The sequence below is a fragment of the Alosa sapidissima genome, chromosome 2, assembly GCF_018492685.1.
Source record: "Alosa sapidissima isolate fAloSap1 chromosome 2, fAloSap1.pri, whole genome shotgun sequence".
Taxonomy (NCBI): domain Eukaryota; kingdom Metazoa; phylum Chordata; class Actinopteri; order Clupeiformes; family Clupeidae; genus Alosa; species Alosa sapidissima.
In genome coordinates, this window is record NC_055958.1 from 35,379,678 (window position 1) to 35,402,657 (window position 22,980).

General features: G+C 42.3%; 2 protein-coding genes across 15 annotated transcripts in view; one reads left to right on the plus strand and one right to left on the minus strand.

The window, feature by feature from the left end:
* Positions 1 to 22,980, minus strand: part of LOC121692798 (fibronectin-like) — a 149,769-nt gene that overhangs the window by 76,507 nt on the left and 50,282 nt on the right. The gene's annotated exons all lie outside the window — the stretch shown is intronic.
* On the plus strand, positions 1,579 to 16,347 carry LOC121692940 (UDP-glucuronosyltransferase 1A5-like). Its single transcript, XM_042072003.1, has 5 exons — positions 1,579 to 2,572; positions 13,555 to 13,686; positions 14,203 to 14,290; positions 14,875 to 15,094; positions 16,006 to 16,347. The coding sequence occupies exons 1-5, from the start codon at positions 1,703 to 1,705 to the stop codon at positions 16,289 to 16,291; spliced, it is 1,596 nt and encodes a 531-aa protein (XP_041927937.1). The 5' UTR covers positions 1,579 to 1,702; the 3' UTR covers positions 16,292 to 16,347.

Sequence of the window (22,980 nt, forward strand, 5' to 3'; positions counted from 1 at the left end):
CATTATTTTGAGAAACCCGGGAAATCTCCCTTATTTTCATTGTTCAATGTTGACAGAGTTATGGAACGAAAGAGAACGTTATATGGCGACAGAAATCAACAATCAAACAAGCCACTTTGATTTTTTGCTGTTTTCATTAATACAAAAGATGGGTGACCCCCCCTCCTAGACAAAAAAAAGTTAGGTGACCCTCCCCTCAACAAAGAATAAAAATACATGACCCTCCCCTATTTTCCTCTGGTGACCCCGTTTATAAATAATGAACGGTCCCTAAGAAGAACACTGCACTACTCATGTTAAGCTGTCAGTGCAATACTTTAAAAATCATCCACACACTAACAGTTTCACAATCGGACTATACACATAAAAGTACAAAAAGACAATGAAATGTGTAGTACAAAATATATTTGTTTATTTCACATAAGTGTACTGAATTATTTCTGAAGTCATGGATCAGACTTGTGTTGACCCATGGGTTTTTTTTTCTACCCACATATATATAAACTTTATTACAGGCTCTAGGCCCAACAGCAAGACATACAACAACAACAACAACAAAAAGGAATAAATACATGAACACATACAAACATACTCTGATTCATGAGAGTCTTAACAGGCACCCATACCAATGTTTCCATAAATATAATTGATATCATTATAATACAGTTTTGTGACTCATCAACATGAACTTAAACATTAGGTTCCTCAAGAGAGCCTGTAAAGTGCTTAGCCCTGAGTCACAAAAGAGCTTACAGCACTTGCACTGCTACTCCTGGGCTTTTTCAGCAGTATCGCCCTGACAGATAAAACATTAGAAAGTGCAGCTTCTGATCCTCTTTGGTCCTACATATCAATACAACACTCTTTTTTGCATTGTACTGTACATCAAACTCCACCCCATACTCAGAGCATATATCCAACAGCTGCAGGAACCCAACAGTGCTGGGGGACATAATAGCCAAATCGTCTGCATAAAAAGGAATTCTCTTACTATTCTCTTACTATTTTACGGGGCAGCCGTGGCCTACTGGATAGCACTCTGGACTTGTAACCGGAAGGCTGAAGTGCCCTTGAGCAAGGCACCTAACCCCTCACTGCTCCCCGAGCGCCGCTGTTGTAGCAGGCAGCTCACTGCGCCGGGATTAGTGTGTGCTTCACCTCACTGTGTGTACACTGTGTGCTGAGTGTGTTTCACTAATTCACGGATTGGGTTAAATGCAGAGACCAAATTTCCCTCACAAGTACAATTAACGTACACATTATCTCCAGTGGTGACTTGTTTCACAAGTGAAAGTAAAAGGGTACAGGAATGCATTAAAGCGTACACCTTCTGCAGTATCCTTGTGCTTTGTCTAAATTCTTCTGAGTTTGAATCATTTAATCAAAATTAGACACAACAACTACTGTTGAATGTTAGCCCTGTCATTAGTTTGGGCATTCTGCCTCCACAATTAGACATAATAAATTATTTAATTTAATATTTGGATGGGTTCATATCAATTTGGACCTGCAGATGGCTCAGAATGTATGTGGTGTTTGATCAGATAATACATTTCCCTGTTGTACAATGCCCTGATGTATAGCCCTTTACCTTTGTGGCTGGCTGGCAACACTGTTGTGTAATGTTTAACCAGAAAAGATACAAAGTCCAGCTCACTGAAAGGGGAGCAAATGGCATTTGTATTTCAATTGAGACTCCTCCATGGCTGCTGTGCATACATCCATGATGCGTGCTGTCATCGCGCTGCTGATCGCTCTCCTGTGCCTGGGCTCTGCTCAGGGTGGGAAGCTGTTAGTGATCCCAACGGACGGCAGTCCCTGGCGAAGCATGAAAATCCTGGTGGAGGAACTGGGGAGGAGAGGTAACGAGGTGGTGGTCGTGATCCCAGAGGTCAGTCTCAGCTTGGGCCCCTCTGAGCACACCACCACACTGACCTTTCCCGTACCATACACCCAGGAAAGCTTTGATGCAGGCTTAGACGAAGATCTGCTCCAATTAATGAACACTGATCTCTCCACTGCTGTGGCAAGGTTTAGGAATTACTGGGACACCCTGCAAATGCTGAGTAATTACACCATAATGACTTGTGAAAGCATGCTGTACAACAAGGAGCTGATGCAGACCTTACGGGATTATGAGTTTGATGCTCTCCTCATTGACCCTTTTTGGACTGTTGGAATCATCGTTGGGGCTTATCTGGACATTCCGTCTATCTACATGAGTGGTCCTTATCCTTGTCCCCTTGACATTATATCCACAAGATGTCCTCACCCTGTTTCATACCTGCCACTACGCTACACGCTCTACAGCAATCGCATGACCTTGTGGGAGAGGACCGTCAACCTGCTGAGGTCCTTACTGGAGCCTGCGGCCTGCAGTCGTCTCCACGTTCACGCAGACAAGATGGCCTCTGATATCCTGCAGAGGGACACATCCATTGTGGAGCTGGCGAGCAACGCAGCACTGTGGCTCGTTCGGTTTGACTTTACCTATGAGTTCCCCATGCCTCTGATGCCCAACATGATCATGATTGGTGGAATGAAAGCAGGAAAGCCAAAACCCCTACCACAGGTGAGTTGGACTCTGGTGATGGAAGTGTGTAGGTTCAGGTCACTTTTTGCATACTTAATTTCATGTATTATAAACCCATTATTAGAGTTCTGCTCTGAAACCAAAGCACTAAGTAGTCAAGTCAAGAGTGTTTGTTAAAGGAGAACTCCGGACAATTTTAACACATAGCTCAGTTGATCATGTTCACAGAATACTGTCGGTCGAAAAAAAAAAAGTTAAAATATTGGTGCTGTCTGACCCGAGTCATCCGGCTAGCGGCTGAAGCAGCCAAAGTGTCTACAAGCTATGCTATGAGGGCAGACATCCCAAGTCTCCCGAAAGTTCCGGGAGTCTCCTGCATATTGATAGCGGGTCCCTGACACCTGCAAATTAGATAAAATCTCCCGGAATCTAGAGTGAGCGCGCATGCAAGATTGCGTGTGCATCTGAGTGTAGTGCGCACACGACGGGAGAGAGAGAGAGAGGGGTGGTGCGTGTGTGCCTGAGCACATCCAAGACAGAGAGCATCCTGATTGGCCTGTTTTGCTAAACCAACCAATCAGTTTTCAGTGCAGGCGGGCTTTGTTCAGTGTACAGGAACAGGAGCGTCATAGCAGTCAGTCAGTGCCTCAAAAAATGGAAAATGTAAGACCCATTTCAAAGTGTAGGCTACCCTTGTCTCATAAGACTAAAAAATAATGATAGGCCTAGTTTGTAACAGTGACTTTAGCACATATGATTGCAAAAGACAAATGACACAAAGGTATGTCAAAGTCAAAGTCTGCTTTATTGTCAATTTCTTCACATTGACAATAAAGAGATCGAAATTACGTTTCTCACTATCCCACGGTGAAGACAAGACATATTTTACCAATTAAGTCCACAGACAAACATAACATTCAAGTAAACAATAAAAAGTAAATAAGAAGGCACATACAATTTAGAAATAAGAGCAGCAAAATTGGGTTAAAATTGTGCATAGACAGTCAATATAATAGTGCAAAGTCAGGCCAATAAATGGCTGAGGTAGTTCTGTTTGACCTAAGTAAGCAAGTGGCATAGTGGTGCAAGTTATGTAAGAGCAGCAGAAGTGTTGTGTTTTCAGGACAACAGGACAACAACGACAAGTTGCAAAGTGTACAAGTGTACAAGTGGAGTAGTGCAAGTGGAGTAGTGCAAGGCAGCCATTGTGGGTCCAAAGTCCAGGATGTTATGTAGCTGAGGGTGGAGGGGGGAGAGAGTTCAGCATCCTAACAGCCTGGTGTATGAAGCTGTTGGTGAGTCTGGTGGTGCGGGAGCGCAGGCTTCTGTACCTCTTCCCAGAGGGCAGTAGATCAAACAAATTGTGAGCGGGGTGACTTGCATCACTCACAATTGTGGTCGCCTTGCGGGTGAGGTGGGTGGTGTAAATGTCCTTCAGGGAGGGGAGTGAAGCACCAATAATCCTTCCAGCTGTGTTCACTATGAGCTGCAGGGCTTTCCTGTTGTATTCAGTGCAGCTTCCGCCCCACACAGCGATACAGCTGGAGAGGATGCTCTCAATGGTGCCTTGGTAGAAAGTGGTCATGATGGCTGGTGGAGCACTTGCTCGCCTGAGTTTCTGCAGGCCAGTGCACAAAGTCGCGACACCGGATGCTAGTAATGCAACGTGCTGTGAGCAGTGGTGGAGGAAGTACTGAAACTCAGTACTTAAGTAAAAGTACAAATACACAGAGAAATATTTACTTTAGTAAAAGTAAAAGTACCACAATGACAACCCTACTTAAGTAAAAGTAAAAAGTACCTGCTTTTAAATGTACTGTAAGTATTAAAAGTAAAAGTATTTGCATAATGATTTATATACTATATTCTAAAACGAAAAATCAGTATGGGCTGTGGCATTTTAATTAAGCTAGTTTTAGGTTATACTCGACTAGATAGTTTTAAGCTAATGCAATTGTGCTTACCATCTGTGGCCCAGTTTACATTCTGACCTACAATTGTAGAGACTGTAATTCTGGTTATCTAACTAGGGTGATCTGCTGAGTAATATCAGTCAGCAAAACACGAGAGCCTGAAGTTTAACGGGGTAGACAAGGGAAACGTCGGGTGGATCGTAATGCCAATTATGCTGATTGAACAGAAAAGTTGCTGAGAAAGGTGTCTTTATGATTAGGTTCAGACGCATAGACATTGAATGAACGCTCACATTACTACCCCCCAATTGTAGGCTATGCATCTTTATTTGATCACACACAATTAAGGAATATTTCCTAATCTGGAAAATGTTACGTTTTTTTCCGGCCATCGGTTCATTAATAGTCTACCATTCATTTGTGCCGCAAATGATCAGACGTGTGATAGAAGCATGGGCATAGCCTGTAACTTCGCTGATCCGCAGATAGCAATCTCATCGGAGAGGAGGCCCTAACGCTGCAGATAACAGACAGTGAAAGGCACAGAACACAGTTGCATGTACAGTGTAGCCATGGGTCTGGTGAATATAGCCTACCGAATGCAGATGGCTACAAGCTCACGCTTTGCCTGGTCTAGACTAGAAGCTTATGTTTCTAAGAATGCACGTAGCGCTCCAGAATCTTTGGTAGCAACCCCGCCCCCTGGTAAAACAAACGTGTTTGTCAGAGAGAGAAAAAAAACTGATCATAAAATGTATCATAAAAAGGAACGATGGTGTTGTAGAAATGTAGCGGCGTAAAAGTACAGATAATTGCTGTTAAATGTAACGAAGTAAAAGTCAAAAGTATGCACTATAAATGTTACTTAAGTAAAGTACAAATACGTGGAAAATTTACTTAAGTACAGTAACGAATTATTTGTACTTCGTTACATTCCACCACTGGCTGTGAGTATATCTGCAGTTGGACATTGGCATGAAATTAGTTTAAAGTGGCATTAAAAAGGGCATGAAAAAGCATGAAATGAGATTTGCTGATACCTGCAGAAACCCTGTAGAAGCACTCTAGAGTATTTGATTGGAATAGCCGTTGCTGTTTTGCTTTTGGAGCCTTACTTCACGAGAGACGAGAAACGCGCAGGCACAAAGATTCCAAGAGATTTTACCCTATTGTAGTAGCCTGGCGGGCCATCCTATATCATTGAAATGTATAGTCTGGACTCTGGAATCGAACCATTCACCTCGCTTAATCCAAGGGGCGGGCAGAGAATTGTCTTTCAAACTGCCTAGGCGTGCAATAGGCCAGCGCTACGACCATATCCGTATCCGTATAATACATCCTTCTTCGAAAGGAATGACTTAAGTGCATTGTGTTGCTCAACTTTCAAAGAAAAGCACAAGTCCAACTCCTCCAAAGTTGACGCCAACGCCGATTCAAACAACCGCTCTTCGTTCGCCATAGCCACCTTCCTTGTTGTTCACCGTAGCAGGACTGTCATTATCCTGTTAAGCCCGCCTTAAGACTCTCTAACAAAATAGAGCGCTGTGATTGGATGACGTCCATGGCGTCAGCCAATAGAAATCCCTATGGTTTGATACTAAACGTACAGGCTGAGCAAATTAATTTGCCGCCGCTAGGGTGTGTCTAGATTTCTAGGCTACTGTTGTAGCCTTTTACCTATTTATTTTGTTACCGCTGAGTGATAATTAATCAGAAAAGGTACAGAGTTCAACTCTGAAAGGTGAGCACACAGTATTTCTATGTCACTGGGGACTTCTCCACGGCTGCTGTGCAGACATCCATGAGGCGGGCTGTCATCGCGTTGCTGATCACTCTCCTGTGCCTGGGCTCTGCTCAGGGTGGGAAGCTGTTAGTGATGCCAGTAGACGGCAGCCCCTAGAGAGAAATGAAAACCCTGGTGGAGGAACTGGGGAGGAGAGGCATCCAGGTGGTGGTCGTGATCCCAGAGGCCAGTCACAGCTTGGGCCCCTCCGAGCACACCACCACTCTGACCTACTCTGTACCACATTCCAATAAAAGCTTTGACATATAAGTGTATATATATAAGTATATATACTCTTTTGATCCCGTGAGGGAAATTTGGTCTCTGCATTTCTCCCAATCCATGAATTAGTGAAACACACAGCACACAGTGTGGTGAAGCACACACTAATCCCGGCGCAGTGAGCTGCCTGCTACAACAGCGGCGCTCGGGGAGCAGTGAGGGGTTAGGTGCCTTGCTCAAGGGCACTTCAGCCGTGCCTACAGGTCGGGGTTCGCACCGGCAACCCTCCGGTTACAGGGCCGAAGTGCTAACCAGTAGGCCATGGCTGCCACGGTAGGCCCTGTAGGCCACGGCTGCCCCAAGGTAGGCCACGGCTGCCCCAAGGCTACGTCTGCCCCAACATGGACGGACATGGACATAGAGGAATACTTGCACCAATACATGAGCACTGATGCCTCTACTGCTGTGGCGAGACTAAGGAACTACTTGGATGGCATCACAACCATGAGTAGTTTTGTCATGATAGTCTGTGAAAGCATGCTGTACAACAAAGAGCTGATGCAGACCTTACGGGACTATGACTTTGATGCTCTCCTCATTGACCCTTCTGAGCCTGTCGGAATCATCGTTGGGGCTTATTTGGACGTTCCAACCAGGGGGTTAGGATTTGAAGGGTTAGCTTCAGCCACTTAGCATGGCATTTGGCCGCCGACATTTTTGAAAACATGGCGTTACATGGTTGCAACAACAAGATTGACATGATTAGGCTATGCATTTGATTTAAATGGCCAGGCTTCCAGTCGAGGCAAAAGCCAAATATCAACAACAGTTGCAGACTCTTGAAATGCCTGCTCGAACCACAATACCCGAGGGATGTGCGCTTCTATCGGTAAGTTTAACTTGGGTTGGCTTCATTTCGTCTGCCTGCAAATGTAGCCTAGGTTTATCAAGCTGTAAATTCATACTGGGTGCAGCAAAAATCCCAGCTATCCACAAGTTTCTTACATCCCATGTCTACTTAATTATAGTAATTTTCGTTGGATAGCCTATTGCGTAATAGGCCTACAACCTGTCCAAATATAGCATTTAGGAATCATTATTTGTGTAGCCTAAAGTGACTCAATATTGATTCGCATTGTTTATTCTCACATATGAACATAACAATAAATAACCTAGGACTTCAGAGACAGGGCAAACTTCTACCACCATTCCCAAAATGTTATCCCAACCAATGAAATAAATTTGCGCTTATAACGAGGTGAAGTGAAGCGCGTTCCCGAACAAATTATTTTCCTCTGAGGGAATGTCCAATCTTCATCAACGACATACCGTTGTCTCTGTCTGTAATGTGGAATCTAATAGGCTAATTTTAGCTGGTGCCAGAAACGAACACCCATGAAACGCCATTTTCATAAAGATGGCTGCGGTCAATTTCAAACTTTTTTGGCTGAAGTAGTTAGCCTAGCATGGGCCATTGAAATGAATGGGGGCGGGACTTAGTCACTCTCTCCAGTTATATATAATACCTCCATGGTTCCAACCATCTACATGATCAGTCCTTATCCTTGTCCCCTCGGGATAATGGCCTCAAGATGTCCTCACCCTGTTTCATACGTAAGAGATAATGTATAGAACGCCGGTCATTATTGGGACCCCGACGCGCAGCGGTGACCGGTGTTCTATACATTATCCCGATTATTACACGGCTACTTGCCAAAACGAAATAATAAACTCCCCACGATATGACTTTAGCCTACATAACCTAGCCTATTTGTTTCCGTTCATCGTGGCATTTGCTGAGAAACAAATAGTTCGCAACAACACACGCTGCACTTGAATCAAACATTCTTTAGAACACAGCTGATCAACCGTCAGCTTTCACTTTTGAATGAAGTTCCAGTCCTTGCGTAGTGATATGAAAGACGTATCAGAAGCACAAAACCCGTTGCCATTGACAGCGGTAATTATATGTTTGCAGCGGTAATTACATGAAAATATTTATTAAATGCAAGATGAACAAACAGATGAGTAATTTTTTGAAAGTCCCAAAACTATCATTAGAACATAGAACTCTTTTGTTCAATCTGTCATTTAAGTTTGTAGAACCGTACATACTGCACTAAATTACAGGCATTTATACAGACTCATGAAATAGGCTAGAGGGCTTTTTTAAATAAATAAATAACAGCTTCTTGATTAAGAAGCTCAATCAACATCATGTGAGCATATGCCTATTACTGTGGTCTCAGCTCATGAACACATTGTATAGAGCAGGGGTCTCAAACTCAAATGAGCTGGGGGCCAATTCTGCCAACGTCATCTGATTGGAGGGCCGGCTATTTCTGAAAATGCAATGTTCTTTTTTTCAAATACCACACAAAATTGCAAACAGAAAGTGCAAGTGTTTTTATCTAGTTTTAGACACCTGTGCTAGCAACCTTAGCTTATAAATAAAATAATGATAACATAAATATTAATACAAATTATAAAACAAATGAAAAGCATAAAAACAGGTATGTGTGTGTTTCACACCAAATCAAAATATTTTCCTCTCATAACTTTTTTAAACCTGGCAAACTATAGGCGTCAGGGTTAAGAAAGCAACACCATTGGATTTTTATATCAAAATGTCAAAAGGCCATGGCTTGAAAGTGGTCAGAGATAAAGTCCTACTGTAAATGTAAAAATCTTTGAGTAAAACAAAAGTTTATGAAGGGGGTAAATTTACCCATCTAATTTGCCACTGGATGGCAAGCACCTCAAATTATGCACCTTTCAGTAAATACTGGATGAACATATTTGAGCAGGTTTACTTTCCTTTTTTCATATTACCCACATAACAAATTAACAGGAAAACACCTAAGATGTATACCAACACCTAAGATGTATATGGTCTCTAAACCACAAGGCCTACAATAAAGTATTCTGGTCAAATCAGTTCCTATCGCGAGTCCCCAGAAGTTCGCATCATATTGCGGGTGACTTTGTAGTTTAGAGCCCTATTTCTACTAGCCCTGCTGTCTGTACCACGTCCATTACGGACACTATCATCACGATTACCACTGCAACCTCCAAGCTATGTTGGGCAGAGGGTCGAAATAAGCATGGTATGCTTAGTGGACACCGTCGTATACACGTAGACGCACCTCCATTCAATAGACGATCGATCATAATCTCCAAAAGGATATTCTCCTTCAGATTTAGAATAGGTGAATAACATAGTCTACCTAAGACTTCATCACACGGAAACGTAGGCCTATTTCTGCTTAATTTATGCTTTAATTTATGCAACACTACTGCATCGCTTCCGCGTCATTACAAATGCACGTCTTTGTGTTTCTCGCGTGTAATACAAGTATTTCCTGAAAACGTTGTGCAGCGATTTTGGGTTTGAATGAAGCTCTGGATGTCTAGCACATAGTGGAGCAGAGTACAAATGAGATTTGTCACCGTACTTGGAACTATCGTCTATTTTAATCAGTATCGTTGTTTGTCGCAATTAAAACAGTCTCAAGGGCCAGATTACATTATTATTTTGACAAACGTCGTGGGCCGGAATTGGGCCGGGCGCGGGCCGGGTGTTTGAGACCCCTGGAGAAACATATGGGCATGAGAATGAACACTCCTGTTATTGCCTAGATAATAATGTGTGTGACATACTTCACAATCAGTAACCATAAGACGGTGTGCATTGATGTTTTGGTTTGATCTTTGGTGTGCTTTAGCCCCAAAAAGGTTCAGGGAATCAGACTTGTGATTGTAGACTGGTCGGTTTGATCCCTGAAGGGTAAGAGTCATGTGGGAGAGGAGAGTGAATAGCCACATGAGGTGCCTTTGAGCAAGGCCCCTAACCCCCAAATGTTCCCCGGGTGACGGATAAAGTGATGCCTACTGCTCCAGGTGTGTGTGTACGTGTGTGTGTGTGTGTGTGCACCTGGTGAGTTCACTGCTCCAACTGTGTGTACAGTATGTAGGTGTGTACATGTGAGCACATTCAAACTGCTTTTAAGAAATGTAATGTTTACATTTATGCAACGTCTGGAGGGATCTGTAAATGGTATTGTGGCACTCTCGAATCCCATTTTGAGTTACTCATCCAGAGGGTGTACTGGCTGAAATATGTAAACTTTTTTTTTATTACATTACGTTTGGCTGACACATTTTGTTTCTTGGTATTTCATGCCCCCGACATGGTCTTCAAAGCAGCGCTGCCTGGAAGGCATTAGGGATAGGCATGGGTTAAGGTTAGGGTTGGGGTTAGGTGCCTTTAAGCCAGCAGTGGCAGCGCTGCCTGGAAGACGACGTTGGGGGCATAAAACACCATCGAGCACACATTTTTAACCAAAGCGACTAACAACATGGTAAACAGTTTAAGTTTATACAGCAATTCTCTCAACAATTATATGACAATTATTCTTACTGTACTCTACCTTTTCTTAATAAGAATAAGTGCATCAGTGAGTGCTGATTTTAAACAGTTAAGTGTCACTTCTAGACGGGTGGAGATGTTCTCTGAAGAGCTGGGTCTTCAGGATTTTTTTGAAGATGGAGTCTCTATATATTTTGTGTATGTTATCTGTCTTGTCGTATGTGTGTATTCATGGACTTGAGTAATAAAGCTTCCTTCATTAATGAGCATGCATGTTTTTGTGTATGTTTGTGTACGCCCTTGACGAGTTGTTGCAGACATGTGGACTCGAGTCACATGACTTGGACTCGAGTCAGACTCGAGTCATGATTTTAATGACTTCAGACTTGACTTGATAAAATTCGGCATGACTTGCGACTCGACTTGGACTTGAATACTATTCACTTGAGACTTGACTCGGACTTTGCCTCTTTGACTTGTGATGACTTGACATGTCTCGAATCAAAAACTAAATTTCCTGATCGTGGACCAGTCACCCCACAGACGCTTTCCCGCGACTAAAAAAAAATAGCGGAGACAAGCGGCCAGAGCACAGTACAGTACTGCCGCTACCCCCACACGCGTTACGCACTGTGTGTAGGGCACCAAGAGACAGAGGAAGGACCAACATTTAGCCAATCACTAGTAGCTTTACTGCAAACTGATTTGCACTCTTGTTAGAGAACGTTTAATGTCAAAAAGCACCAACAGCATGTTACATAAAGTTGATACTTTTCGAGTCCTCTCCATTAAGATCCAACTTGAACTTATGCTAGCCTACTGCATTTAATTGAGAACGCATCCAAGCACACACGAGAGGGAGAGAAAATGAGTAGGTTCCAGCTGGCTTGTCATTGTTGATGATGATTGATATCTTCTTTTAAATATAAGAAACATATAAAAGGAAATCGTGAAGGCAACAAATACGAGATTAGAGGAGATTGTGAATTATCCGGTTCTCACTAGCCTACTGTACTGTTATAAACTATGAGATCCAGGTCACTATGACATAGCTGCACTCACTGTGATTTGGAAAGTGGACAAGAATATTATGAAGAGTTGTCTTTGCCTTGTGTAATGGAACTGGTCTTAATAGTCTTGAAGTATTCAATAATTTATTTACATGAAGCACATGATATGCCGATTGAAATACATTTCACTCAGCTACTGTAGCTAGGTGGCTACTGGCTACAGCTCATAATTCACTTTTAATTGCAAACAGAAAATGTCAAGCAAGCATCATGTCATACATGCTTCTCTTGTGCCAACTTAATATCATGCTTATCATTGTTAATATTGTGCTATACATGTGGCACAAACAATGTTTGAGTTTGTGGACTAGCCATAGGCTATATTTGAACGGAGCTGGTAAAAAAAGGATGAGAATGTGTGACACAATGGGCTTAAAGTGACAGTGCACCATTTACAAATGAGATAAACAGCATCAAATGTGTAGTATTTCTTAAGAAATGAATACTTTAAAACAAAATTACTGTCATTATTATCTTTTAAATAATATAAAAGTGTTGACCTTGGCTTCCCTTATGAGTCGCCACTGCCAGACAGCCTAATAAATTGTTTGCAGGCAAATCTGTGGCCTAGCGCAGTGAACTGCCATCAGTCAAATTATTACTCATCCTTACAGTGGGCTCCGCAATTTGGAAAAACAATATATATATTTGCAGCTGTGCTGAGTGTTATGTAGCTATCTGTTTACAGATTACACAGGTATGCGCATGCATATGTCGTAAAAGATTACAAGACAGAAACATTGAACATATTTTAATCTGTATTTATAAACAAAAAATACTGTGGATTAGATGGAAGTGCATTATTAAGTGAAGAGTACCTGATGACTTGTTCAGGACTTGAAAAAGATTGGGACTTGGACTTGGACTCGACTTGGCTTTGATGTGACTTAGACTTGGACTCGACTTGCCCTTCTCTGTATTTACTTGGGACTTGACTTGGACTTGACTGCTAAGACTTGGGACTTACTTGTGACTTGCCAAACAGTGACTTGGTCCCACCTCTGAGTTGTTGAATTGGTATCTGGAGAAAGAGCTCACCTACAGGGAGTTGTTAGGTCATGAGGGACTTTAACATTGAGTATCCACTGATGTCCAACATGGTCTAAATGGAGGGATTAACAGTGCCAAGAGAAATGCTCAGCCTTTGACAAGTGGTTTTTAACCATAGCGCCAAACAAAAGTTCTAAAACGGACAGTTCCGATCCTTGATTGGCTGAATCACGCTCAATGCCGTTGTATAATCCAGCACAACCCTACACGTTGCAGATAAATATTTTTCTTTTGGGCTGGTATGTTTGACTCGCAGTACAGTATTACAATATTAGATATTTGCATTATCAAATGTCCAAGATGACCTGCTTTCTTAATGTAATTGTAGCATTAGATGTGTGTTCTATCTTGTCATTGCATGTTGTGCTATATCTAGGACATTGTGTGGACTTGTTGGTAAACGGGTCATTCTATTCCCCAATGCAACCTGTGGCTCGTGAAAAATATCTGTGTTGTGTTTTCATTTCAGGAGGTGCAGAACATTGTGAATGGGTCTGGAGAAGAGTATATGTATTGTGTTTTAATTTCTAGAGGTGGAGGAGTTTGTGGGGTTTGTGAGTTTGTGAATGGATATGGGTTTTGTCAACAATATCTGTGTTGTGTTTTCATCTCAGGAGGTGGAGGAGTTTGTGAATGGATCTGGAGAGCACGGCTTTGTGGTCTTCACCCTGGGCTCAATGGTGTCCCAGATGCCAGAAGAGAAGGCCCGAGTGTTCTTCGAGGCATTCCGGCAGATTCCACAGAGGGTGAGGGGGTATTTAGCAGATTTACTTTTGATCATTGTTTTGGGTTCACCTAGTCTGCTAGCTTTAATGTACTGTAGTTTGTGTTTATTGACGTACACAAACATTCAAACACACGCTGACACTGACTGGGTGTAGGCTGGCACAGGATGGGATAAAGGGTACCAGGCGCGCCTGAAGTTGCATACATACATCAGAAATGCAACAAAAGGACATTCACTGAAACTCGGCTCACAATGCAGACACACGCAGGTCACACATGGGGAACACATAGTTATTTGTAAACACACAGTTCTAAACATGCTGTAACTTGAACATTTTTTTATTTATCCAGAACACAAGTTTGTTGAAGATATTCTGCCCCCACTAATGCCAGGAAATGTCTTTGGTGTTCCTTTGTGTCACAATGTTATTTATAAGAATAGAGATGTGATGTATGACAATCAAACAGCACAAACTGTTCCCTAAAGAGGGCGCTTGTGTATTTAGATGGTTTGAGTTCTGTCGTCTTCCCCCCAGGTTTTGTGGAGGTACACTGGACCCGTGCCTGAGAATGCCCCCAAGAATGTCAAACTCATGAAGTGGTTGCCTCAAAATGACCTTTTAGGTTTGTTCAATATAATGCAGTACTGTCTGTTCGATGAAAAACGTTGTTGTTAACATTCGGGCCTATGTTAAATCTATATAAATCACCGGCAAAGTATATAATCACCGCTGTCAATGGCAACGGGTTGATTAACGTCTTTCATATCCCTCCGCAAGAATTCCGTTCGCTTATTACAATGGAATATCATTGAAAGGGAAAGTAAGCTAGTAAGACGTTGCCACGCAACACCTGAAACTGTCAAGTTCTATCTGTGTGACGAACTATTTATTTTGTTAGCGGAAGACACGAAACGGTAGCAAAATAATTTTTAAAGATTCATTGTGTTAGGTTTCTTTTTCTCGTTTTGGCAAGTAGCTGTGTAATAAGTGGGATAATGTATTGTCTGCCGGTAATTATCAGAAAATAAGTCCCGAAAGGGAGAACAGAACCCCGACGCGCAGCGGAGGGGTTTTGCTTCGACCTGAAGGGACTTATTTTCTGATAATTACCGGCAGACAATACATTATCCCTTACGTACAATGTTACTCTATGGTGTCATATTCTGTTTTGCTTGTTGAGCAACCATTTTGTGTCTGTGAATTTAGGTCACCCGAAGGTGAAGGCTTTCATCACACATGGAGGGTCCCATGGCATCTACGAGGGTATATATAGCGGTGTTCCCATGGTGACGATCCCACTGTTTGTAGACCAGGGAGACAACGCCCAGCGCATGGTTGCGCGTGGTGTTGCTGAGTCTTTGACCATTGCTGACGTGACCACAGCCAAAGTGTTGGAAGCACTCAACAAAGTCATTGGTGACAAGAGGTACTATGCGTAAATTGGCATTTGCAGAAGCATCTTAATTATCCGTTTGATGGAGTAACTTTCAAGTTTATTCAAGACACAAAGGTCCATAGAGACAACACAGTACAGATATATAAATGTAAAACAATACAAAACATTTAAGAATGATGCAGATGAGGCATCATTTACAAAACATATACAGGCTTTGGGTCCAATGTTTCCAAAAAACAAGATGTGTACCTGGTGTCACTCTTAGAGACATCAGCTATGGACACAATAATCATATTCTTAGACCCTGTCAGTCTGCACATGAATCTATACATAAAATTTCTTAAAACAGCGTTAAAAGTGGGCACATTGTTAGACACAAACATTTCACTGGCACTACTCCACCTAGGGATTTTAAGCACAATTCTTAGTGCATCATTATAAGCCACATTAAGTTTTTTTCATTTTCGACTCACTAAAATTACACCACAGGTGGGCAGTATACAGTGGAGTGCAATAGGTTTTGAAGAGTGAGATTTTAACATCAGGAGTGCACATGTGGAATTTGCATGCCAGCATGTTTGCCTGCCCATACAGTTTTCCACACTGACGCTGCACATCATCATCATCACAGAGGTCATCTCTTATCACATGTCCCAGATATTTAACTTTCTTTACAACCTCTAGTGGTTCACCTGCCAACGAGAAAGAAGGATAGACACACTTCATATCCTCCTTTGTTCTGGCGATCAGTATCACACTCTTCGTTGAGTTAAATTTTATATCAAACATAACTCCATATTGAGAGCATATTCTAAGAAGTTGCTGCAGGCCAGCACTGGAAGGAGACAGTACCACCAAATCATCAGCATAAAGCTTTTGGAGTGATGGATTGGAGTGAATATGACACTGTATAAAAAGCACTTTTTCCCTGAATTCTCTAGTTACAAGGCAAATATGATGAAGCTGTCAGCTGTGCACAAGGACCGTCCGATTGAACCTCTTGACCTGGCCGTCTTCTGGACCGAGTTTGTAATGAGACACAAAGGAGCGGACCACTTGCGGTCCACTGCCCACGAGCTGAACTGGGTCCAGTACCACAGCCTTGATGTGATCGCGTTGCTTACAACCGCCATACTCACTGTTGTTCTTGTCACCATTAAATCTTGTATGTTCTGCTTTAGGAAGTGCACAGGAAAGGGGAAACAACACAAAAATAAGAGAGCATAGTTGAGAAATAGTTTTGTTTGAATTAAATCAAATCATCATTAAATCATCATAACCTAGGAACATTTTGACTCTTTCATTCTTTCATTAATTTTTTTAAACTTTGCGTTTAGCTTTTTTTAAAAAAAAAAAAAAAAAAGTCAGACAAGCTTTCTGCCCTACCAAAATGTATGGTCACTACTGGGTGTTACCAAGTGTAATGGCAGGAGAAGTAGTAATAGTGAAATGCTCTTTAGTCATCAGTATGAAGGGATCACAGTTGTGCAGGAGTGTAGTCACAGGAGAGGAGGATGTTAGTGGAATAATGGGGGTGTCATCACATACACTAGCACTCGCAGACAACAACACACAACCACACACACACAGTTTGTATGTGTTTTCTACACTTGTCTCAATACCATGAGGGAGGGGGGGTGGGTAGCGTAGTGGCTAAGGAGATGGGCTAGCATGTAGTAGCCGGAAAGGTTGTGGGTTCACTTCCCGGCCTCCGCTGTTCTGCCCTTGAGCAAGGCACCTAACCCCAAGTTGCTCCAAGGAGAATGTCATATTAAATTGACATAATGTAAGTTGCGTTAAATGTAATGTTCAGTTTCACTACTTCCTCCAACATTCATTACTACCTCTTTTAGTCAATGTTCATCAAAGTGTACAACATTTTACAGACATAAGGACAGTGGTTCTCAAATGGGGGTACGCATACCCCTGGGGCTGGGGGTACATGAAGGCACTCCAGGGGGTACGTGAGATTTTAACCCTTAGAAGCCGATTACGCAAAGTGTGTCAAAAAACACATCCTTTCTTCTCTGTTACATTGCTCCACAACTTTTCATAGCAGCGGGAGGCCTTTATTGTGTGACAGAGCAGAAGTGGGGTTTCCAACGAGACCACGCACTTGTCTGTACGTTAAAGTATGAAGATTAAAAAAAATCATGAAATTAAATCAAATTGCATCATATTTACAGTCTCTGCGTTCACCTGCGCACCCATTACTCTCGTTTGAATTACTCGCGAACCCGTGTACGCATAAGGCCTTTTCACACAGAGATTACGCTAAATTTGCGGGAAGAGGAGACGTCTTTTTGCCGCAACGTGTGTCTGAAAACGAGGTGAAAATTTGCCAGCCTGCTGATCTGTTCACATGATGTGGCATTTTGGGGAGCCAGGAGGCAGGATCAGCGAGAAGGGTCCGTCTGCGGCATGGGCGTGTCCGTCATTAAACGAGAACGCCCATTGGGCGTTCCTGGTACTGCAGCATCGACCAATCACGAAGAGCTTCAACTGACGCTGGGTATGATGTCATTTCTTCTTCCTTTTCCTCAATTTCATCCCGTGTGTGCACAGAGAAGGTTTCTCGGTATTTTCCATTAATAAAATAATTTACCCTACATCACTAAGCTGTTGTTTCGTCTTAATTGTATCAGAATCTGATAGTAAAAGCAACAAGTGTGGTTTGGTAATCTCATGTTATCTTGTTCATATTTAGCAGCTAGCCAGAAGAGAGCAACGTATAATTTAAAACTGTTTGTAGTTAGTAGCTGCGAAGACTTTGCCAAGTATTTTCCTGTGTAGCTGATATCACAGATAATACTTATATGGACTGAAATGACCAGAGTACATTGTTAAGTTTGATGTTCATGTTCGTTAGCATCGTTGGTAAGAGTTTGTTGGTAAGAGTTAACGTGCTAGCTAGCATGGCAATGGTACACTATTACATTGGTGGATGTGAAGCTACGTTTTGGTGGCAGGTGTAATTGTGGGTAAGTAGTGTTTGTTTTTCATCTCTCTGTAACAGGGCTTGAAAATGAAATTATTTTTCAAACGTTCCGTTCCGAACGGTTCAGGTAGGCCTATGTTTAACGTTTTCGTTCTTGCATGCGTTCCGCCACCAACATATCGGTCCTGAACCGGTTCGGAACGCAAAATATTGTTCGTTCTTAAAGTTCCGGCAGTGTTTGGCGGGCCTATCAAGTCTATTTTTGTGAACTTTACCTTAGAATAGACGTACTCATTATTTCCCCTTGATTTAGCCTATACCGAAGCTATGCCCAAAAATAATAAATCACAGGCGGCATCCAAAAACATTCAGATGGGCTATCCATCCCATAGCCTACAGACTTACTGTAGGCCTAACCTATGCCTATAAATAATTTCTCATCAAACATATTTCTGGATACGTGCTAAACTCCTTACCTGGTTGTAGCCTAAGTTTTATCCATATGGAGATCTTCAAAGGCTTGCGCTATAAACGAATCTGTCTGTTGCTGACAAGGCCTATCTCAAATTTCCCGTTTAACTCTTCTACATAGAATAGGCTATAATTGCGCAAACATTTCAAATCCCGACTTTAAAACGACAAGGCGTGGACAGGCAAAATAGGCTATTACGCATAGACTACAAACAATTTCCAAATCAGTTTCAGTAGCCTACGCTACGAGCTGGCCTAAGATCCGAAGTGGCAGACGGATAGGTTACATTACAACAGCAAGACAAAATATACACATTTGGACCAAAGGTCCATTTATTTATTTATTTTTTTTTCAAACTGCAGAAATCAAATTATTAGGCTGTTATATAGAGAACGAAAAAAAAACGTTATTAACCGGTTTTGTGGATTTCAGAATAACGTTTCTTTTCCGGAACAGTTGAAGATCATTTTGTTTTCGTTTCCGTTTCGGCTCCTCGTAAAATTCCGTTCGTTTTCGTTTTTCGTTTTCGTTCCTTGAACCGGTTCGGAGCCCTGCATCTGTAATCTCTCTAGCCCTGTAGGACAAGCTGGTGGACCCCTCCCACCCTCTCAAGCAAGCAGTGAAAGGTATCACTTACTATATTTGTCCTTTGCCATTTAGTTTTATTTGTTGCTCATGAAGATGGTTAAAAAAAAACCTCTCTCTTTCTCTCTAGCCCTGCAGGACAAGCTGGCGTACCCCTCCCATCGTCTCCATCGGCCCAATTCAGCACCACCTTCCAGACAGCAAGCAGTGAAAGGTATTACATACTGTCTCTGTACTTTGCCATTTTCTAACATGGCTACAAATGAATGACAAAAACAAACTTGGCCATTTATTTGTATTTGGTGCTAATGAATATGGTATCTAATCTCCCTCCCCTTCTCTTCTCTCTCTCTCTCTCTAGTCTTACAGGACAAGCTGTCGGACCATTCTCACCCTCTCCATCAAGCACATCAAGTGACAGGCCAATCTTCCCCCCAGAAGTGTTACAACAACTTATTGGAGAAACACTGTGTCTTGATATGTCTATGCTAGGTGTTTTTAACAGAGTATCAAAATCTTGCTGTACTGTCTGTCCACTAGTCACTTTTTACCACTGTCTTACTGCTTCACTGTTTGCGTGCTATATTAGCACATATGCATAACCCCTCCCTCCACCCCACAGCTGGATTATGACCACACTTATACCTATACTTAATACTTAATGCTTTATAATCAATATAACGGCTGTAACCCTATTACGTCAACCCATTCTTGCACTGATATAGTTTTTCTATAGTCTTTAGGTTAGACAAGGAGCTACATTTTACATGGCATGATGGCAATATAAACACAGCTAACAATGGTATTAAATTGCAGTAGCCTATGATTAGTAAATGTAATGGAATATTCAACTAAGGTAGACTGTTGTTGTTCACAGCACTAAGCTATTTATGGTTACTGATATATTCCGAGTCTCTGGTCCTCTCTTGGAGCCAGGCATAGTGAGCTGGCCCTCGGAAGAAAACGTTTGGGGACCACTGGCCTAGGCCTAGGGCAAAGAGAATGGACATCTCAACATAAGGATACATTAGAAGATGATGATTGGTGTAAACTTTGTCACACGACGTGATAAGCAGTTCTGGCGTTTAAAAACGCAACGTTCCATTCAGTCATAAATCATTCAAGTGTAGTGCTCATCATGAAAAGAAAACAGGCACGTACAGAGAAGGGGGGCTACAGGGGCTCTAGCACCTGCCCTTTTGCCCCTTTGATGTCCAAGTTGACAAGACCCGTTTTTTACTTTTTAAAATGTGTAATACTTCCGCTAGTTCCAACGTGAATATTCGCTAAAATGTCTCATTAATAGTTTGTGAAATTAGAAATTTACAAAAATAACAATTTTCTGTGTTTGAAATGACTTGCAAATGAAATGACTTGCGGTCACCAATCCGTGACGTCATACATTCAGTGAACTCTCAGAAGGTGCACGCAGGCACAGTGCTGCAGGAGACGTTTGGGAGCACGATACGGTCACTTGGTAGCCTGGCGGGCCATCCTACATCATTGAAATGTATAGTCTGGAATCGAACCATTCACCTCGCTTAATCCAAGGGGCGGGCAGAGAATTGTCTTTCAAACTGCCTAGGCATGCAATAGGCCAGCGCTACGACCATATCCGTATCCAGTCGGCAAAACGGCAAATACATCCTTCTTCGAAAGGAATGACGCCAACGCCGATTCAAACAACCGCTCTTCGTTAGCCATAGCCACCTTCCTTGTTGTTCACCGTCGCAGGACTGTCGTTATCCTGTTAAGCCCGCCTTAAGACTCTCTAACAAAATAGAGTGATCTGTGATTGGATGACGTCCACGGCGTCAGCCATTAGAAATCCCTATGGTTTGATACTAGACGTACAGGCTGAGCAAATTAATTTGCCGCCGCTAGGGTGCGTCTAGATTTCTAGGCTATCCTACAGTCACTCTGTTTGGAACATCGCAGTTCGGGTTGATAAGATTCAGTTAATGCGAGTATGGATCGTTTCAAAGTTTGGGACAACCAAACAGCTGTTTAGGCAAAAGCAAATCCTAATTGTTAGGTTACCATAGCTGTCTTTTCTGCCTAGGCCTATCGGGAATCGCGACATAAGCTCATTGTTTTTTGTTTTTTTTTCTTTCTTGTTCGCGTGTAGTGAAGCGATAATGCATTTAAAGCACATCATGTGAGCAAGAGCCGATATGGCCAGAGCTGCTGCTCTGTAAAGGTATTTCTGTCCCACCCAAATTTGCTGAACTACTTGCGACGTAGCCTATTCATCACAGACATCACATGTATCACACAAAAGAGCTTTTTCTCAGATTTTAAACAATGTTAGTGGTTAGTTGTTGTGGTAAACGGTTCGAGAGAAAAGTAACTTTAATTTAATAATATTTTAACGTTTTGAGGTTTCAGGACACAGAGCTTCATTCAATGCAAGCTTTATTTGAGAACGAGGGCAGGGACACAGACACAGAACACAATACACACGGGGCAGGTACACACAAGTACACACACATGCTACACATACAGGGGTGGACGCAGCCCCCCACACAGAGAGGATCACACACAAGGGAGAACTAAAAGGGAAACATGTTACAATAAAGACGCTAACATTACACTCAAAACTAAGGAGAAATACAGACAAACCCCCCAAATGTTCGCTCTCGTTTCCCAGGATGCCCTGCGCGGGAGAACGCTATGCAGTGTCTTATTGTCTGCACCCGTCTCCCTACCCATTCATCTTGGTGGAATACTTCGCAAACTTTCCCTCAACACATGACAAACCATATATCAGAATAAACAGCAGACCTTACCGAACACAAAGGTGTAAAGCATTCCCCTGTACAGTTAGCCATTCCAGAGTAATCCGGTTTTAAATTTGCAGCAATGTCTATATGCATGTCTCCAACTTTGGGGTTCACATTGTGTTTAAATTGTAATACATGATTTTATAACAGGCCAAATACAAAATAAATGTTACAAATATCGCCTAGATATCTGTAAGCATTACAATCAGATGATATACATATGAGCGTCTGTCTGCCCTGTTATGCATTCCGAGCTACAGTCAACTCTAGCAGGCATTAAATGACTGGAGACTCTGTGAATTTAAAGATTGACATAATGTGCTCTATCTAGCATATCTCTGCTATTGCTGCTTTTGATCAGTTAGATTTATTTGCAATCTCCTGTGGTGGGCTGGACATAGCATCGAAATGCCCGCCCAGATTCCCCTTTCCGCCTTGACCCATTCACACTAGTGCCGGAACGAAAAAACTCGGCAAAATCTCTAGGGGGCTTGGTAGTAAATTTGGCAAGACACTTTGTCCCGCCGTTCCGCCTCGGTCTATGCGAAATGGACAGTCATTCCGCGATTCTGGTATGTAAAATCGCGGCGATTTTGGCAGTGTGAAAAGGCCTATAGATAGCCTATGGCAAGCATATCAAATGAAAGAGGAGACACAGGGCTATCCATTGGTACCAAGTATGTCGATCCTTCTGGCTTATGAAAACAGACCTAGTTAAATAATAACGTCATGTACAAAAACCAACTGCACACTCATTACTCTCGTTTGAATTACTCGCGGACCTGTGATCGGATAGATATCCACGCATGTCTGATGAAAGAGGAGACACAGAGCTATCATTTGATACCAAGTAGGCTACATCCTTCTGGGTTATAAAACAGACTAAGTGACAGCAAAATAATAACTTCATATAGCTCGACTTACCTCACGTTTTTGTCTGTTTTTGTGGCAAAGCAACGCTATTGTGTGTTTCTCTATGGCAAAGAATGTTCATTTTGAGATCCTAGCAAATTCCTGCATGACATTCAATTCAAGGCTAACATTGCATCCCAATTTGTTTGACAAAGAAACACCTTTTTTGCCTTTACTTTGTTCATGGCAACGCAGTAAAAAGTTGTAGAGAATCATGAGTGCAGAC

Excerpts from the sequence above, each read along its gene's own strand:
- LOC121692940 (XM_042072003.1), top strand. The coding sequence starts at position 1,703 with ATGGCTGCTGTGCATACATCCATGATGCGTGCTGTCATCGCGCTGCTG. Across the intron at positions 2,573-13,554 it reads AGCCAAAACCCCTACCACAG|GAGGTGGAGGAGTTTGTGAA; the intron begins GTGAGTTGGACT and ends TTTTCATCTCAG. Across the intron at positions 13,687-14,202 it reads TCCGGCAGATTCCACAGAGG|GTTTTGTGGAGGTACACTGG; the intron begins GTGAGGGGGTAT and ends TCTTCCCCCCAG.